Source organism: Gracilinanus agilis, chromosome 1 (assembly GCF_016433145.1).
Source record: "Gracilinanus agilis isolate LMUSP501 chromosome 1, AgileGrace, whole genome shotgun sequence".
Lineage (NCBI taxonomy): Eukaryota > Metazoa > Chordata > Mammalia > Didelphimorphia > Didelphidae > Gracilinanus > Gracilinanus agilis.
Genome location: NC_058130.1, coordinates 63,294,689 through 63,315,281, shown reverse-complemented (window position 1 = coordinate 63,315,281; position 20,593 = coordinate 63,294,689). Strand labels below are relative to the sequence as shown.

Sequence of the window (20,593 nt, the reverse complement as noted above, 5' to 3'; positions counted from 1 at the left end):
GGCATATGAGGCAGCATAATAGATTAGAAGGAAGTCTTGCCTTGTTATCAGAGGAAGGAGGTTGAAATCTGGCTGCCATCACCAACGACCTGTATGAGGTTAGGCAAAACCCTTCTTTAACTCCCTGGGTCTCACTATAAAATGAGGGGGTTGGACTAGATGTTCTCCAAAGTCCCTTCTGCCTCTAAATTTATGATCCTTTGTAGTCACAGAACTCATTTAAAGGGTCCTGGAGATGAAGGGATCTCAGAATAGCCACTGAAATCCTCCAATCAAATAGGAATCCACAGTGGTTCTGGGCTTCTTAAAATGTGTATAGATTGGGGGCAGCTGGGTAGCTCAGTGGATTGAGAGTCAGGCCTAGAGATGGGAAGTCCTAGGTTCAAATCTGGTCTCAGATACTTCCCAGCTGTGTGGCCCTGGGCAAGTCACTTGACCCATTTTGCCCACTCTTACCACTCTTCCACCAAGGAGCCAATACACAGAAGTTAAGGGTTTAAAAAAAAATGTGTATAGATAGAAAAGGGATTCTTGCTACTTTAGAGTGGTTACAATGGACTCAGGCTCTTTTCTTACCTTTCTGCTCTGTCTTTTACAGATAGAGCCAGGGCAATGCCCAAGAGAATAAAAAAAAAGTGGTGGTACTGTCCATTCTGTTCTCTCTTTTTCTGGGATAAACAGCCTTTCCATCTTACTGAAGCAATGTATTAGACTCTACTCTGTCCCTCCCTTCAGGAGGTTCCATGTCAAGATGCTTGATGAACTCAAGCTTCATTATTTATTTATTAAAATTTATTTTATTTTTATTATATTTTTATATTACATGTTATATATTATATTATTTTTATAAAATTTATTTATTATTTATTAAAATTTCTATGTTGTTTAGTAGCTGTGAGAGTCTAAGTTTTCAGACTGTTAAATCCTAATTTTATAGAATCATTGATTTAGAGCTGGAAGAAACCTTGTAGGCCATCTCATCCAACCCATACATTTTATAGATGAGTGGCAGAGGTGCCGAAAAGCAAGTGATTTGTCCAAAGTCACACAGATAGGAAGTGGTGTTTACATCTAGGTCAATGACAAGCATGTATTAATCACTTGGTACTGTATATGCTAGCACTATGCTACTGTAGGTGCTAAGAGGTGCTAAGACTATCAGTACAATCATAAAACAGCTCTTTCTTCAAAGAGTTTACATTTGATCAGGGTAGATAAAATAAATTTAAATTTAAATAAATCTTAAATAAATTTAATGAAATAAAATTACATTTAAATAAATTTCAAACAATTTAATTAAATAAATTTACATTTAAATAAATTTGAAATACATTTAATTAAATAAATTTGAAATAAATTCAATTAAATAAATTTAAATTTAAATAAATTTGAAATAAATTCAATTAAATAAATTTAAATTTAAATAAATTTGAAATAAATTCAATTAAATAAATTTAAATTTAAATAAATTTGAAATAAATTCAATTAAATAAATTTAAATTTAAATAAATTTGAAATAAATTCAATTAAATAAATTTAAATTTAAATAAATTTGAAATAAATTCAATTAAATAAATTTAAATTTAAATAAATTTGAAATAAATTCAATTAAATAAATTTAAATTTAAATAAATTGAAAATAAATTTAATTAAATAAATTGAAATAAATTTATATTTAAATAAATTAAAAATAAACTTAAATAAATTTAAAAATAAAATAAATATGTATAATAAAAATTTACAAAATATTTACAAAATATAGTTATACATTTAATATAGAATTTTAAGGGGGTTATAGCATTGGGGGGATAGCAGAGGGCAGCTAGGTGGTACAGTGGATAGAGACCCAGGCCTGGAGTCAGGAAGACCTGAGTTCAAATTTGGCCTCTGACATTTACTAGCTTTGTGATCCTGGGCAAGTAACTTAATCCACTGGAGAAGGAAGTGGCAAACAACTCAAGTCTCTTTAACAAGAAAACACCACAGACAGTATTGGTATTCTGTGGTCCACAGGGTCATGAAGAGTAGGACAGAACAATAAAAGCAGTAAGGGTTAGGGGACACAGGAAAGGTTTGTGAAAGCCTTTAAAACCAAACAAAGGAGCTTATAAATTTGGTTCTAGAGGTAACGGGAAGTTTTGGAGTTTATTGAGTAGGAAAGTCAAACAAATGGACTTTTTAAGGAAAATCACTTGGATAACTGTGTAATAGGAAGGGTTGGAGAGGGGATATACCAACTAGGAGGTTATTGCCCAAGAGAAAGATGATGAGTACCTTAACTAGGGTAACGCCAATATGAGTACGCAGAAGAGGAAGGGTGCAAGGGATGTGGTGGAAGTGAAAATAACACCATTTGACAACTGATTGGCTATATCAGGAGAGGAAAAGTGAAGAGTTCCAAATCAGAATTACTGGAAGGATAGTCACTGATGATAGGCAGAAATAGGGTGGTTCACTAGAGGGGTGGGTTTGATGAAGAAAAATAATGTTTGGTTTTAGACATGTGGAGTTTGAGATGCCTACTGGATACTCAGGTTGAATTATCCAATAGGCAACTGGAGGTAAGTGACTGAAAATCAGGAGGGTGATTAGAGCTGGATATTTAGATTTAGGAATCAGATCTCCAGAAAAGATAATTAATCTGAAGTAAGTCGAGTTTACAGAGAGACAAGAAGTGGGACAGAGCCTTGAGTGATGCCCACACTTAGTGGGCATGATACAGATGATGAACTGGGCAAGGAGACTTAGAAGGGGTGGTTAGTTAAGTAGGTGGAAAATCCAGAGAGAGCAGTGTCACAAGCACCCAGAAAAGAGAAAGTATCAAGGTTTTGGTCTACCTTGTCAAATGAGAATCAAGTTTTCTGAGTCTAAATCTAGTGTACTTTCCAATGTTCAACACTATGTCCTAGAAATGTTGTTGTTTAGTTATTTTTCAGCCATGTCTGAATCTCCATGACCTTATTTGGGTTTTTCTTGTCAAAGATACTGGAGAGATTTGCCATTTTCTTCTCCAGCTCATTTTACAGATGAGAAACTAAGGCAAACAGGATTAAGGGGGCCTGCCCAGAGTCACATAGAATTGAACTCAGGAATATGAGTCTTCTCCAGCCTGGGAGCTCTGTCCACAGCACCACCTAGCTGTCCTAAAAAATGATCCAAGGTTAAAAAAGCAAACACACAACTATCTAAATAGTTGATGTCCATTTCTAGACCTTCACAGACATTTAGGATTTACCTCTTTTCTTGATGAATGTGTGGTTAAATCAGTTGTTTCTCATAGGGCACTCTACCATGTAAGCTGGCTATTGCTATCAAGTTATATTTCCTTCATAAGCCATGCTTATTTCTGTCATTACAACTTTTCTCAAGCTGTTCCCTGGTCCTATTTCTTTAAAGTCTCACAGTCTTAAAGGACCATTTCAGATCCTTTCCTTTTCTGATATAACCTCCTATAGCCCTTATTACATTGTTGTACAATACCTTTTGGCAATTGATCATATTCAGTTTTTTACTTTATTATATATTATCTCACTCTCTTCTCTTTCAAGTAGGGGAGTCTAGTCTCTCCAACAGTATTTTAAGCATTTTGAGAGAAAGGGCTTTTATCATCCCACTGCACTTAGCACAGTCTTGGGTGCATAGCTCATCAAACCTTAATGTATTGAACCAATTAAAGACATGACTTGGGTCACTGGCATACATAGATTACAACATATACATTTGTCATTTATGCAAATCAAAGTTGAGAGATGTGTTATAATAATATGGAAATTAAGGCAATGAAAAGGGTACACAAAATGTCTCCTTACCTAGGGAATGATTATTTTAATCTCTCTGTATCCATTAGAGTTGAATGGGATCGTTGGGAAGTTCTTGTTCTGCCAAGATCTCATCATTTATCCCCCAACCTGGTCTTATGGTTCCCTCAGACTCTTAATAAGGTTCATTGGGTCAGTCTTCTTTGAGAAATCAGTCTTCATTCACTTATTCCTATTGCTGCTTCATTGGAGACCATAACACACCGTTTCAAGGTGAAGAGTATTGATCTCATTAATAATTTTAATTTTTTAATTCCATGCAAGGTTGATGACAAAGGTTGCCATGAGTTATGTAGGAACATATTTGTGCTGTGCTTTCAAAAAACATTAAGTATCATAAAATATCTTTTAACATTTAAGTTCCTCTACCTCTTCATTCCAATGTGAAAACAGTCCATGATAATGAAAAGAAAAGGAAAAAGGAATGGAAAAGGTCACTCCTCTTCTCCATATTAAACATCCCCAGTTCTTTCAACTAATTTTTGCATGGCAGAGAATCAAGGCCCTGCCCCATTCTGTCTGTCCTCCCTTGGGCATTGTCCAATCTTTGAATGTCCTTCCTAAATTGAAGTGACAGAACTGAACACATCATTCTATAGGTGGTACCACTGGGTAGACTATAATGGAACCATATTCTTATTCCTGAATGCTCTTCTTCTCTTTATGGAGGCTCTGCATCACAGTTGAACCCCTTAGAGAATATAAAACCAGGGAGTGATGTGATAGCTAGCTATATTCAAGTATTTAAAAGGCTTGCATGTAGAAAAAAGAGTAGGACTTGCTTTCTTGACTCTTGAGGACAAAACTAGTACCAATGGGTAGATGGTACAAAGAAGTAAATATAGGCTTAGTGTCAAGAAAATTTCCTATTGACAAAAGTCACCCCAAAATGGAATAGATTGCTTGAGGGGGTGAGTTCTAAGGCTAGATGATTGAATGTTGGGTACGCACAGTATTTTAGTATATGTCTTGGATACTTTTTTGGAGTGTGCTTTTAGATGATCTCTATGGCTCCAAAGGTGGAGAAACCAAGGGGACACTATATTGGAACTGATCCACATGAAGAAGGAATTATTTGCTGTGAGGGAAATCATGGGAAACTCAGGGAAAAGCGAATGTTCCCTTTCTAGAGTTTGTGATAGAGGAGTGAAAAGATGTACACAGTTTGATACATACCTGAGATTTTGGGAAAGCAGATTTCAAGTGTTCAGAGGAAATATTGGTAGGATACTGTGTATGAAAATTCTATAGAAGTAGTCAAGGAGAGGTGGAAAACTGTCAATAATGAAATTACAGAGACAATTTTAATGAAGAGGAAAATAAAAATTGTCTGAAAAGATCAATGTGGATACTCATCGACCAACTTAGGTTCCTAAAAAATGTGCAGAAGTTGAGGCAAGATCAGGTCATGGAAGATGAATGTAAGAGCATGGTATATATCTATCTATATCTATATCTATAGCTATATCTATGTGTGTATACATATGTAAATTAATAGAGATCTATGTCTACATAAAGATGTCTGTCTGTCTATCTATGTCTGGAATAATAGAGTTTGGACTCATCGTAGCTGAGAAAAGTAAAGGATATCAAAAAGATGGTTTTTGAGAAATACTTGGAGAAAGAGGAAGATTAAAGAAGATTCAGTAAGATCACTGCTGGGGTAGATGAGACCATGAAAGCTGATATGAGAGAAAAGCAGAAAAATTTCTCTAGTTTTTAGTTTCTCAGCTAAAGAGAAAGACATTTACAATGAACAGGACAGAATAAAAATGAGTGATGGGAGGCTGCTAGATGGAACAGCACTGGGTTTGCAATCAAGAAAATTTGAATTTGGATTTAGCTTCAGTCACGTACTAGTTATAGGACCCTGGGAAAGTCACTTAGCCTCTGTTTGCCTCATTTTCCTCATCCGTAAAATGGGAATAATAATAGCATCTGCTTCCCACAAGTGTTGTGAGAATCAAATGAGATAACTGTAAAGTGTTTAGCACAGTGTCTGGCACACAGAAAGTGCTATATAAATGTTAGTCATTATTATTATCATACCCAAGATAAGTAAAGAGGTGGTTAAGAAAGGACTGAGAAGAATTCAGTCCTGAAAGAACTGGAGGATATGACTGACTCACTGTAAGTGAGACTTGAAAGGTGGTAGAGAATAGATAAAGTCCTTATAGGACTGGTGAAGGGCAAAATGACCTGATTTTTTTTTTAAAGAGAGAGGAAGAAAATGGTCTTTAGACTATAGGCCACTGAATATGGTTTGGATTCCAGGGATAATTCTAGACTAGACCATTAAAGAAATGATTAGTGAATATTTAGAGAAAGAAGTAGTAAGCTTTCTTATTGGAGGGGCAATAGTTTCAGAGTGCATATATATATAGTGTATATGTTTGTACATATATTATATGCACATATATTATTTATATCATACACACATATGTAATATGTATATTTGGACATGTTCAATGCAGGATTTTTTTTTTGACCACGTGTGTTTTGTAATAGAGGTTTTGTTTTTCTTGCTTTCTTAATGTGGGGAGGGGGTGGGAAGAGGGAGCACAGGCTTCATGAAAAATATAAAATTTAATTTAGAAAAAGGAAGTAGTGGTCATAATGAGCCAGTGCAGTTTCACCAAGAACAGGTCATGCCAGACTAATCTCATTAAAAAAAAAACAAGATTACTAGGCTGTTAGATCAGAGGAATGCTGCAGATGTGGTTTACCTTGAAGCAAAGCTTCTGATAATATTTCTTAAACTATTCTGGTGAAATAGATGTGGGTCACACAAAAGTACATTGTGTTTAGAAAGGGCTGAACTGGCAGATCCAACAAGTTTGATGCCAATTTGGAAGAAGGTCTAATGGAGTGCCCCAAGACACTGTACTTGGCCTTCCACATTTTTGTCAGTGACTCAGATAATGACATAGATCGTGCTTTTATCCAATTTGTAAGTGGCTCAAAGCTAGGAGGGATAGCTATTACACTAGGCATCAGTTAGGATCTGAATAAATCTCGAAAGGATAGAACTTTGGACTGAAATGGATAAAACTGAAACTTTAAGTAAAGTCTTACTCTTGGGTTCAAAACCTTAATTTTGTAAGTACAAGACCAAGGAACATGTTTAGATGGCAGTTTAGAAAAGTTCTAGGGGTTTCGATGGCTGTAGCATAGGTGGGCTGCATTGATCATCTGTGGAGTGCCCCAAGGAAGACAATCAAGAATAGTGAAAGACCTTAAGTCTCCATTTCAAGGGGACCAGCTGAAGGAATTGAGCTATTTAATCTGGAGAAGGAAAAACTCAAGGGGAACTTGAGAGCTGTTTTCAAGTGCTTTGAAGGGTTATCATGTGGAAGTGAGATTAGCCTTGTTACGTTTGGACCTAGTGGTCAGGATCAGGAGCAATGAGTGGAAATTGCAAAGAGACAAATTTAGGACTGATGTCTACAAAACACATTCTAACAATGAGAGTTGCCTAAAGGTAGAATGGGCTGCCTCAGGAGGTATTAGAGATCTTTGTATTATACTCTCCTTGGAGATCTTGAAGCAGTGTTTTGAGGATTATGTGTTGGGTATGTTCTAATGGGAATTCCTTTGAGGTATGAACTTGGTCTAGATTAGAGTACTTAACCATTTTTGTCCTTTTTGAACCATGGACTCCTTTAGCAGTGTGGCAAAGCATTTGGATCCTTTCTCAGTATGTTTTTAAATAATTGAAGGAAATGCTAATATTTCAGTTAAATGGTAAGGAAAATAAAAATGTAGTTTACTTCCTATCCAAGTTCATGTATATCCTGAAATCTATCCATGGATCGCTGAGGTCCTTGGAGACCGTAGGTTAGGAACCTTTGGTCTAAATGGCTATTGAGATCCCATCTAAAGCTGAAACTCTGAAATTCTATCCCTACTAGCTCTGGCATTCTGTGCTTCTGGGTTGAGTTTATGGTATTGATCTCTTTTATTAGCATAGATAATTATGAAAGAGCTGATGGGGTCATTCTTCACTGACAAGAAGTCTAGACAAAGACACATTGCTAGTTTAAAGCACTTCGCTTTTTAGGATTGCTAGGCATGGATCTCTATTTGCCCCAGTTAAAATCATTATCTGGGACAAGATGGATGCCACTTTGAATGACAGGTCCGGCAGTTGAGAACCTTGGAATGTTCCCAGGTGCCGTGATCCAAGGGCAAAAAGCAGTTGGCCCCAGCCCTAAATACCCCAAGTGACAAGGCAAGTGGGCTCATTTTGGAGCAGGGACTTGGGAAGGTGGGAGGTGAAGGGTGAAAGGGGTAGGCCCGAAACCTGTGACCTGTTATCCTACTGAGAGAGCTAGAGATCAATCAACACCATTGTTATTAGAGCTGAGAGAGTTTACTGATTCATCTATCAACATCATCAATTAGCCTTCCCTAATCTCTGGCTTGGCTGTGGCCAAGTCAGGTCAGAGTTAGTGAGAGGGTGAAGAACCTCCAGTGTCTACAAGCCTAGCAATCTCCAGACCTTGGTCAACAATTTAGATTAATAGCCAATCAAGGGTTCCTAAATCCTCAATCCTATTACCTTGTTTTCCTTACCCCATCAATAGATTCAATATAGTGTTTTACAATAAGTACCTTTCCTGAGTGGTTATTATACCAAAGCCTTTGGGAAGGGGAGATCAATATGCAGTCAGATTATACCATTTCCAATAGCCAATCAATAGCCCTTATCAGCAACTAATCCCACCTCAGGTTGGGACCTAGAGAGACTAACCTTTCACACAACCTCTCAGGGGTTCCCTGCCTGGGCAAAGATGTTAGAAGGGAACAACTGACAGGCTTAGTCAATCAAGCCTTTCAGGGAGGAGAGGCATAGATTATGCCAACAACAATTGTAAGAGGAGAGTGTGCTTTCTCCCTCACCAACTATAACCAGTTTAGGCCTGGGCATACAATCCCTCCTCCATCCATACTATCTCTGAGGTCCGTATATACCACCAATTCTCAGAAGATCCAGGAGAGATACAGATATATATTATATCCACTCATTTCTTTTTAACACCCCTCTGTCTCTGTCTCTGTCTCTGTCTCTGTCTGTCTGTCTCTCTCCTAGGGCACTTAAGACCACTATTAGCAAAAATCACCTTTATCAGGACAATGGACTTTTATCAAATAAGAAAATACCTTTAAAGAGTTTTGAAAAACCTTAAAACAGCATCATATGCCATATAAATAGGAGTGATTTAAAGTCACCTACCTAAGTTCTAGAAAGCAAGAGAATAACCACCACAACAAATTCCACTTGTCCTTGTTAATGATCCAAAAAGAAAGGAGAGTTTTTCATTTTACTGAGGCAAAAGGCTGGAGAAAAGAAAAAGCGGTTATATTATCAGTTAAAAAATCTTTTTCTCCTTACCCAAAACATAAATCTCACTGTTGACTACAGCAGTACTGAATCGGTATTTAGAGTACTTCATTGGTGCCCGCTCTCTCCATTGATCTTGGCCAGGGTCATACTGCAACAGTCGGTTGCTTAATCGATCAGGCTCATCATCAGGGAGATCCATCTGTATGAAATATGACAGCTATATAACAACATACCATTTAGAGATGTATGTGAGTAAGCGAATGCAATTAATCAGGCCAGACAGCCAAGTAGATAAATAGCATCAAGTGAAGTGATTCAGACTCACTAGAATTCACCAACTCTCCATGACTTGTGGTTATAAGTGCACTGTCAAGATCAGATGAATTTATATCTTAGCCCAGTGGGGCTGAGGTGCTGGGTTAAAACAAACAAGCTGTGATTATTGCACTGTCACAAACCAGCTTCTTTTTTTTCTTTTATTATGGAGCAGCAACTGAGTCTTAAAAATGAAGCCAAACTATTTTAGCCCATTTTTTTTTTTTAGTACGTTTCTATTTTGTTGAACTATATAGTAGTGTCCTTGAAGAAGAAGGACCCTGAAAGGCTAACTTCCCATTTAGCAAAGCATTTCTTCTTTATAGAAAGAATGTATTTGACCAAAATGGATTAAAACAAAAATATTGTTTTAATAATTTACTAAACATTTTCAGATTATAATTTCTCACAACCATAAGGCCACTTATTTTATTTTGGGGGGAAGATAATTTATTAGACAAAAGAGTTTTATAGTTCTCCAGACTAGAAACTTCTACTTTGGATCTATTGGTTTGATATTCCTTAAGGAAAGAAATTGTGCTCTTTGTTGTGGAATTCTGTGCCACAAATACTGTGGACTCCAAAAAAGTAAAGAGTTGGGATTTTTTGATTTGAGGACTCGTCAAGGAATTGCCATGCAGTAAAGGGCTCGCTTTAGTGACTTTGGTCATCATTCTTCAGTCTTGGGGTCCCATTTGGAATTCAGAGGGCAAAGGGAAGTGCAGTAAAGTTCTTAGGGCTCCAGTTTAAACTGATGATAACATATAAAGGCCACAAATGCATATGAAGAAAGGGACTACAATCTACCATCCACTATTGTATGGAACAGAGAATACTTGTATCCAGTAACAAATATCTTAGCTGTTATAGAAGTGAACAAGAGAATACATGAGAAGAATAAGTATTTGTTGAATGAATGTCAAACAAATAAATTCCCAAAGGCAGAAACTGTTTCTTTTCTGTCTAGCTTTGCATACAAGTTTTTATAAATTTTACAAGAAAGAGAAATAGAGTCTCTATCTCTATCTCTGTTTATTAGTATTTCAAATCACAAGTTCACTCATGAATCAACTCCCAGGAATACATGGATTACATGTCTAAATAATTTATAATTATTCATGCACATATACTTTTATTAAGGACAGAAATTGCTAGCTGGATAGCTATTTCTACAGAGACTCCATTAAGGCTCCGTTATATTTTAGACACTTGGCAGGGCATTCAGTTGAATGATTTCTTAACCAAATATTTTTTTTTCTTGTATATAGAGATAGGGCATTCTAGGGAGAATTGCCCATAAATTTAACTTTTGTAAATCAAATAAATATCTAAAATACACCAAATGGAGATTATTATGTCAAATGACATTGTGGCAAATCCTTTGATAAAGTGTCCTCTTTTGAAGTGAAAATCACCTCCAATTACTATAAATCTGATTTTTGATAAACTTGATTTGTTTAAGGTAGAAGATATTTATAATCTCTTTTAAAATGCTATCAAACTTGAGGGGATTAAGAAGTAGGTGCCTAATTTAATAACAAACTGTTGCATAATAAAGCTCTACATTTCTGCTTTTTAAAGCCAAAGATTCTAAGTAAACCAATATGTTAAATTTATTTTTATTCTAAATTTCCCTCTTTATTTAAGCATCTGATCTCCATGTTAGCAAAAGAGCTCCTGAATTGTTTTCCTGAGGCTTTGTCATGGAAATCTTGATATGCAAATGCTGTTTTAGGTACATGATTAATTCATATTTTTAGTTATAATCAACTTCAGATGTCTTGACATTGAACTACCAGGAAGATTGTTGTTCAGTTGTTTTTCCATCATGTCTGACTCTTTGTGACCCCAATTTGGGGTTTTCTTGCAAAGATACTGGAAAGGTTTGCCATTTTCTTCTCCAGTTCATTTTAGAGATGAAGAAAGTGAGGCAAAGTTAAGTGATTTGGCCAGGGTCAAATAGCTAGGATGTGTCTGAGGCTAGATTTGAACTCAGGTCTTCCTGGCTTCAGGCTGAACACTCTATCTACTAGGTTTCCTAGCTGCTGCCCTATGAAGAATATAGCACTTTTCAATTCAAAGTATAACTTAAAAATATGATAAGATTAGGATTTTATCATTCACATTACTGTTAGGTGGTCAAATTGAATTTTTTTGACTAAATCAATATAAAAGGTTGTTCAAGCTTTTTAGGTAACAAAATATTAAGACAAAGAAATTATCTTTGCTGCTTCTTGTGCATGCTTCCATTAAATCTAGGCCAGCAGTTTAGAAAATCTGACTTTAAACAAATCTTTCCTAGATATGACATTAGGCACATTTGTATTAAGTCCTTGTTGACATGTAACATATTGACTAGAAGAGGATGAGCCAGTAGTCCTCTTTCCCATGAAAGGAAGGAAAGAAAGGCATGAAGTATATCCTACTGTCTACAGAAGAAAGCCTTGAATATTGGGGTGAGTCCTATATAGATAACCAAAGGGAGAGGCAGCATGGTATAATGAAAAAAGCACTGAATTGGGATTTCTAGTCTCAATTCTGTCACTAAGGCCAGTTGACTGTAGGTAAGTCCCTTTACTTAATATATCTTATTTAAAAAGGACAGTCAAATGATCGAGGAGGAAAGGTAGAATAGATTGCTTTTAAAAAGAAAAAGAAAACTCAGTAAACAATGTAGGGAAAGGTAGGAAGAGACCATTAGTGGTAGAAAGCAATGGGTGAAGACCAATGGAGGAGAAACAGAAGTGATATTTTCATTGTCGTATACTAAAGACCGCCAGGACAGAAAGAAGAAATAGATGAAGAGTTCAGGAGACAGATCACGAGCCTGGCACAGAGGTAAAATGTAATGCTAGATCTGGAATCTGTGGGAGCTCTTTCTGCCAAAGGCTCACTCACCAACCATTATTTCCTGAATTTTATCAGTGACAGTTTCTTCCTTCGAAAGGTGCTGGAACCAGAGTCAGTTAGATAGCACAGATGGATAGACTGCCAGGCCTGGAGTCAGGAGGATCTGAGTTCAAATTTGACCTTAAATATGTCCTAGCTATGTGTCCCTGGGCAAATCACTTAACTGCAATTGTCTCGCTCTTACTCCTTTTCAGCCTTAGAATAGATACTTGGTATTGATTCTGAGACAGAAGGTAAGAGTTTAAAAAAAGTATAGGAACCAATAAGGAAGGCTCTGAGTATTCTCAATGCAGAAAAATTGGCTGCTGGAGATGGAAATGTTGGAAAGAGTGGGGAGAAGTGACTATTTCATCTTTGAATTTTTCATACAGAAGGAGAATGAGGGCTGGGTACAATCTGACATTAACCTGAGATTTTGGGAGAGCAGGTTTCAAAGCCTCTAGAAGGATAGATAATAATAATATACATATTATAATATATGTATAATATAAATAATAATATATAGAAATTAGTCAAGGAGAGATGAGAAACTCTGAAGAATGGAATTCTAAAGATGAAAAAGAGAAACAACTTCAGTGGGAAGGAATTGGTCTAAGAGACTAATATGGATATTTAGAAAACTCCCTGACCAACTTAGATGGGGAAAAAAACATATATCTATATCTATATCTTATATATATAAATTTTTATTTTATAATTTTATAGCATATACACATAAATTATAATATAATTATATATAATATAAATATATACAAAAATTATAATATAATATAATATAAAAAGCATATATATAAAGCTTGTATATATATATGTATATATATATATATATGGAATATATATAATATATATATGATGGTAGTAGGGAAAGTTAATAGAAGATGAATGAAAAAGTATAGCATGGTCCTAACTAGTCTTATAAAAAATACCAGGAATTCTAAAGCTAAGAATGATCTCAGGCTAGTGAGGAAAGCTAAAAATGACAAAAAAAACAATTTTTAAAAGCTATTTTGGAGATCAAAGACGCTGCTCAGCACGGATGGGATGATGGTAACATTACAAAGAGAAGACAGATGCCTAAATCTTAATCTTGTTAATTTTATTTGCCAAGGAAAATTATATTTAGACTAGAAGTAGAACCAAAATGGAGAGTTGTTACCCAAGGTAAGTATACAAAAAATCAGAGAATCAAGTTGTCTTTGATAAGTTCAAGGCACTAGCACGAGATGTATCTTAGATTATGGAAAGAACTGGTGGTAGATATGATTGCTGAGAAATACTCAGTGATCTTGGCAAATGGGAGAGGTACTAGAGGATTGGAGAAAGGCAAGGTTTCTTGATTATTAAAAAAAAAAGAGGAGGGAGAAAATGGAATTAATTTGACTTTGTTTCCTGGGAAAATGCAACAACATAACAGATCATTAAAGAGATAATTGGCAACCAATGAGACAAGGAAGTAATGAACCCAAATGAACCAGGATGGTTTCATCAAGAATAGGTTATAGCAAACTAAAGCCACATTCTTTTTTCAACAGGTTTTTGTTGTTGTTTAGTCATTTCAGTTGTGTCTGACTCTTCATGACCTCATTTGGATTTTTTTTTTTTTTTGGCAAAGGAATGGTTTGCCATTTCCTTTGTCAGCTCATTTTGTTGTTGCTGTTAAGTAATTTTCAGTTGTGTCTGACTTTTCATGATCCCTTTTGTGTTTTTTTTTTTCTGAGACAAAGATATTGGACTAGTTTGCTATTTCCTTCTCCAGCTCATTTGACAGATAAGGAAATTGAGGCAAACAGGGTGAAGTGATTTGTTTAGGATCATACAGCTGGTGTCTGAGGCCATATTTGAACACAGGAAGAGGAATCTCTATTAAATGAGGGGAATGTGGGAGACAGAGTTTATTTAGATTTTAGAAAAGCATTTAATACTGTTTCTTAAACTATTCTTGTAGAAAAGATGGAAAGAAGAGGGCTAGATACTAGTACAGTACTTTTAGGACTTATTGAACAGTCAGACCCTAATTAGAGTTTAATAATTTAACGTCATCTTGGATGTCATTAATAGTTTTAATGTCAGCTTGGAAGAAGGTGTCTAGTGTCTGCAAAGGGAGTTGAGCTTGGTTTTATGCTGTTTTGATATTTTTAATCAGTGATTCAGATAAAAACATAGTTAACCTGCTCCTCAGATTTGTAGATGATACAAAACGAAGAGGAGATAGCTAACATACTGGTTAATAGTTAGGGTTCCAAAAGATCTCAAAAGACCAGAGTATTGGGCAGATTCTAATAACATACAATTAAATGTAAAATCTTACACTTGGTTTTGAAAAATAAACACTACAAGCATACATTGGAAGAGGAGTGGCGAGATAACATTTCTTGTGAAAATGATCTGGGGGTTTTAGTAGACTGCAAGCTTAATATGAAGCAATAGAGTGAAATGGGGGCCACCCCCCCACTCCCCAAAAAAAGAAAAGAGAAAAAAAGGAGAAGAAAAAGTCCAATGTGATATTTTTTTTTTTTTTTGTATTTAGAAAGTCCCAATGTCCAAGACTGAGTAGATGCTAGTGCTTCCATGCTCTCTGACCTGATGATCACATCTGGAGTATTACGTGTTAGGAGGGACATCAATAAACTAGAGAATATCCACGGGAGGTGCCTAGAATAGTGAAAGTCCTTGAAGTCTTGCCATATGAACAGAAACTGATAGAATGATGATGTTTATCTGGTGATATTTATCTTGGAGAAAAGAAGACTTAAGGGAGACATGATGGTTATCAAAGTATTTGAAGGGTTTTCACATCAAAGAGGTGATGCAATTAGTATCAGAGTCAGTATCAGAACCCAGTTCTACCTGGTTCAGTGTTCCATGTCCCTTAACACAAGTATCTTTGATACATAGCAAAAACAGAAAGGCAAATTCTGAAAAAAAAAAAAAAAGAATGCTTAAATGGAATGAAATATAGGATTTTACACATATGAACATTTTTATAATATAAATATTTTGATATAAACATAATATGAATGTATTATTACAAATTAAATATAAATATATACATATAAATAAAATCCTATATTTATAGTTAAAAAAAAACCCTTACCTTCTGTCTTAGAATCAATACTGTATAGTACTGGGTTAGTAGGGCCAGGCAATGGGGTTTAAGTGATTTGCCCCAAATCACAAAGCTAGGGGGCATTTGAGGTCAAATTTGAACCCAGGACCTCCTGTCCATAGACCTGGCTCTCTATCCACTGAGTCACCTAGAAGTTTCACATTTAACATTCCAAAATGGGGAAAGGTTTTTTCTTTCTTTTTTTTTTTTCTTTATAAACTTAGTGAAGGAAGAGTGTTTTTGTTTTCAACAAAATGTTAGTGTTCTAAACCAAGAAGGCAGTTTGCATGCAAACATGCTAGTTAGATACACAAGAAATTTCTTCACCTGTGGGGTCCATCCTCCCATCACATAAAGTTTATTATTCACTGTTACTACTGCATGGCATGCTAGTTGTAACGGAAGAGGCGCCACCCTTTTCCAGTTGTCATGTTCCACTGAATACTTGTCGACACAATTGGTAACAAGATACTGGTTTTTCAATTTCATTTGTCCTCCTATAACATAAAGGTCCCTATAGACACTGCCTAGGGCATAGAGCTCCCGAAATTCAGTGGCGCATAACTTTTCCCAACATTTGTTTCCCCGGTTGTGGTACCTGTAAGGGAAAGGATAGAGAGTTCAAGATTAGAGATGGCTTTGCCTTCTAGAGACCAAAACTTCTTGCTCCTGAAAGCTACTTGAGTTTCTTTTCAAATCATAAATAATGTGATAGGCTTCTTGATCCTGAAGAAAACATTTTTTTCAAGATTGCCAAACTTTTTTTTGAACAGACTGATGCAGAAAATGGAATAGACATAAAAGTGTGCCAACTGCTATCTGAAAAATCCTAAAATAAAAGTCAAGTAATTGGACCTAGCAATAATAAATGTGTGTAGAACTGATAAGAGAAAAAAAGGTGAGGCAGAAAAGCAGCAAGTTGGGAAACATCAATTATTAAAGATGAGACTTGATTTCCTAAATCTGAGGGGAAAACAATGACAAGAAACTTTAAGGAGGTTAGAAAACGGGGAGAGACCTCAACAGTTCATTTGGCAAACTCTACAAGAGACACTCTGGGGTAAACACAACATCAAATAGCTTCAGTTTATTTCTTAAAATCAAAGCCTATCAAAAAACTAGGATTTCAGGGAGTTATTTCAGAATAAGGATCATTTCCAAGCAGTTATATACAGAAAAATCACAGTTCAGAACTTTCTTAAAAAAGATAAAGGAAATATAGCTTTTGTATATACTTGCCACCCCCATATTCTTATCTGGCACTCATTTTTTGTAAACCTTCACATTCTGTCTTAGAATCAATACTGCGGATTGGTTCCAAGGCAGAAGAACAGTAAAGACTAGGCAATGGGGATTAAGTGACTTGCCCAAGGTGACACAGTGGGGAAGTTTCTGAGGCCGATCTGAATTCAGAACCTCCCATCTCTGGGTCTGGCTCTCAAACCACTGAGCTACCTAGTTGTCCTCTAAAGGGTTGATTTTGCCTACTTTCCCTCAGTCCCTCTAAAAGAGTAACTTGCAAAGGTGAGGGTGGGATGGTGTTTGGCTGTAAACCAAATAAATACTGATTCTATTTTATCCTCAGAAAAAAAAAGAATTTAAATCCCTCATGCCTTAATGTCAACCAGTGTCTTAAACAACAAAAAAGAGCATCTGATTGATTTAATAATAACCTCTAGCACTGGAATCTAGTCCCTGCTCTTTCTAATTGTGTGACCTCAGGCATCTCAAAGATGGCAGGAGCATACTGGGTGGAGTGATGGGTTTAGAATCTAGATCGGATTTGAATCCAATCCCTGCCACTGACTAGCTGTGAAATCATGGGCAAATCAGTTAACCTCTCTGAGCCTCAGCTTCCTTATCTTTTAAATGAGAATAGTAATATCTGTAGAACTTTTCTCATGGAGTTATTGCGAGGTGCAAGTGAGCTAATGGAGGTAAAGTACTTTGTGAACCTTAAAGCCTATATAAATGCTATCACTGTTATTAATATTTTGTTATTATGAGATAATATGGGATATGAATGAACAATTTTTATAAATAAAATAAATAAAATGGGGATACGTTTTACAAATGAGAAAACTGAGGCATACAGAGATTAAGTAACTTGTCCAAGATCTCATAATTAGGAAGTTTTGAGGCTGGATTTGAACTCAAGTTTTCCTAATTCCACACCACCGGCCACTCTTATCTACTACACCATCTAGTACCTCTTAGAAAGAGTTGGTTCTACTTTAAAAGGAATTTCAAATTTATAAAAGACCAATGCTATGAGTTAAACCTTAGGATAACATATGATTAGAAATTAAGAAATAATATGAACCATATTTTGGGTATAGCCAATGTTATCTATTATAAGAAATAGCAATTTAAACAAATTTGCGAATTGCCACATTTCACTTTCAGGTACACACCTATAGATCTCTACATTCTTGTTCTTTTGTCTAGATAGTTTGGAAGCACTGGCTTCCCCTGCCACGATGATGTCATTGTTTTCCATAACGACCCCAGTACACACAGTTCCTAAGCCTTCTCCATACTTTGGAGAGGAGAGGAAGTAAGTTTTCCCTGTTATAGGAGCATAGCAAAAACTTGCATCTCCATAGTTGCCATGTCTTGATCGGATCCCTGTGGAATTGTTGCCAATACAAAGCAGAAGACTAGTGGTCTCCATCCCATAACGGAGATTTAGAGAAAGTTGTTTGGATTTCTTGATGGCATCTAAGGCACCCTGGATGAGATCAATGCAATCTGAGTTACTGAGAAGTGCCGTGTTCCTTTTCAATGCTTCTCTTAAAAATGAAGGATTCACAAGTCCCAGTCTTACTTGTTTCAAAAGTTCAACAAGGGACTCAAGGCGCAACTCTCGGTTATGGTTCACCCACCTCAAAACCAAGTCCAGAATACTCTCCTCTCGGGAAATATTAAGATCATCTGATTTAATAAGCCCCATCAGTTGATCCACATCAATTTCCAGAATTTCTTCATGTAAGCTTGCCTCAGCAAAGTGCTGATATAAATATTTCTTGGCTTGATCAGACAAATCTTCTGCCCCAATATGTTTGGCAAAATAATAGATTCCTACGCAATTGGAGGCATCCATGTGGTCCATCATATATTTTTGGCACATGCTAAAGACTTCATCCATTTGCATAAAGTAGGCAGCAACAGCTACAGTCTGTACATTGGCATTATTGATGTCCAAATCCACATTGTACATATAGTTTAATATTATAGAGACGCTCTCGGCTGTGATATCATAGAGTATGACTTCCTTCTGAACACATTCGAGCAGACCGCAGGTGAACATGGCTTTGAAATAAGGACTAAAAGCAGCCAAAATCAGTCGGTGGCAGGGAAATTTCTTCCCTTCTGCTATTAGCACCACATCTATCATTTCTGCTAATTCTTTCATGTTCTTAATTTTGCTAAGTAAAGTCAAGCTATGCCGCTGTTTTTCTATTCCCACAATCTTGCTCTCCATGATACATGCCATACTTCTAAAGAGATTCTTCTTCTAATTCAGTTTGATTTCTGAGGGGCTATTTTCATGTTTAATTGTTCAAAAGGCAACAGAGATGCCACAAAGCGTTCCTGAGGAGAGGAAAAAGCACAATTTTCTTATCAGAACAAATCTTCTATAATGGAATTTTAATGCCAAATCTAATGATCATAAAGGGTTCTGAGGGCATGCTACAAATAAATGCCATTTGTTCTGACCTATCAGGAATAGTTTTATTCCTTAATGAACTGATTTGATTTGTCATGTTTGGTTTCATTCCGGGTTCTGATGCTTAAGCATGAATAGTCATTTTCTATTTGTTCAGTATAGACTCACTGAATGCCAGAGACTTTAGACATCTCAATGGACAGAGGAGTAAACTGAACCCACCACCACACGTCATTCAGGTTCAAAAGCTTGGTGGCATCCTCAGCTTTCTTACTCCCTCACCCTTCCATATCCAATCAGTAGACAAGTCTTACTTCTGCAGATATCTCATTCTCTTTTCTTCACTTAGACAGCTTTAACCCCAGTTCAGATTTTCATCACTTCTAGTCTCAACTACTACAACGGTCTCCAGGGAATTGGGCTCATAATGGGCATCCCAACTCCCATCTCTGCTCTTTGGCACAGCCAATATCCCATGCCTGGAATGCATTTCCTTCTTGTCTCTGCCCTCCTGAATCCCTTGTTTACTTCATAACTCATTTTAGGTACCACCTCTGAAAGGAAGCCTTTTTAAAAAATACTCACCAATTGTTGATGTTCTTTCCCTACTCAGTCTTTTGTATTTACTTGTCTATTTATATCTTGTACCTTCCCCTCTGAAGAATATAAGCTCCTTAAAGTCAGGGATTGATTTCCTTTTCTGTCTTTGTGCCTGTGCACAGTAGCCACTTAATCAATGCTTATGACTAGTGGCAAGGTAAGAATTAGAACACAGATCTCCTGATTTGTATTGATGTTTTTTCTATCACCTCCCCCCCCCCCTTTTTTTGCACCATTTTTGTTGTTATTCAGTCTTTTTTCAGTTGCTTCCAACTCTTCATGATGCCATCTAGAGTTTTCTTGACTAAGATACTGGAGTGGTTTGCCATTTCCTTCTCCAGCTCCTTTTACAGATGAAGAAACTGAGGCAAACAGGGTTAAGTGATTTACCCAGGGTCACATAGTAAGTATCTGAACCTAAATTTGAACTCAGGTCTTCCCAACTCCAGGACCAGCACTCTATGTACTGCTCTACCCAGCTGTCCCTATAGTACCATAGACCTTAAAATAGGATATGAACTACATGTATCTTCTAATTCTCTTTTCTCCCTGATAAAAAAAGAAATATTTTCCAGTTCCTGCCACTGCAGAGATTAGTAAGATGTAGTTTTATATATACATTCATCTTTTTATCAAATGATGACTTCTCTAATGGAGAGAGGGAAAGGAGGGGTGAGTTAACTGGGTATTTTAATGTACAAACATATAAATAAATAAATTTCAAAAAATAAATAGTTATTTATACTGCTCCTCTGAGACTTGCCATACTCTTTAGCCCTCAGATATGCAACTCTTGGCCCCTATCTCTTTATACATTCAGAAAATTA

General features: G+C 36.1%; 1 protein-coding gene across 1 annotated transcript in view; it reads right to left on the bottom strand.

Moving 5' to 3' along the window:
* KBTBD12 (kelch repeat and BTB domain containing 12) overlaps positions 1–18,992 on the bottom strand; it is a 57,463-nt gene extending 38,471 nt beyond the window's left edge. Inside the window, exons 1-3 of the mRNA XM_044656877.1 lie at positions 17,911–18,992; positions 15,824–16,094; positions 9,214–9,364 (exon numbers count right to left, since the gene is read on the bottom strand). Coding sequence (XP_044512812.1) covers positions 9,214–9,364; positions 15,824–16,094; positions 17,911–18,992 — 1,504 coding nt within the window. The remainder of the gene's footprint in view (positions 1–9,213; positions 9,365–15,823; positions 16,095–17,910) is intronic.
* Between the last annotated feature and the right edge of the window lie 1,601 nt (positions 18,993–20,593).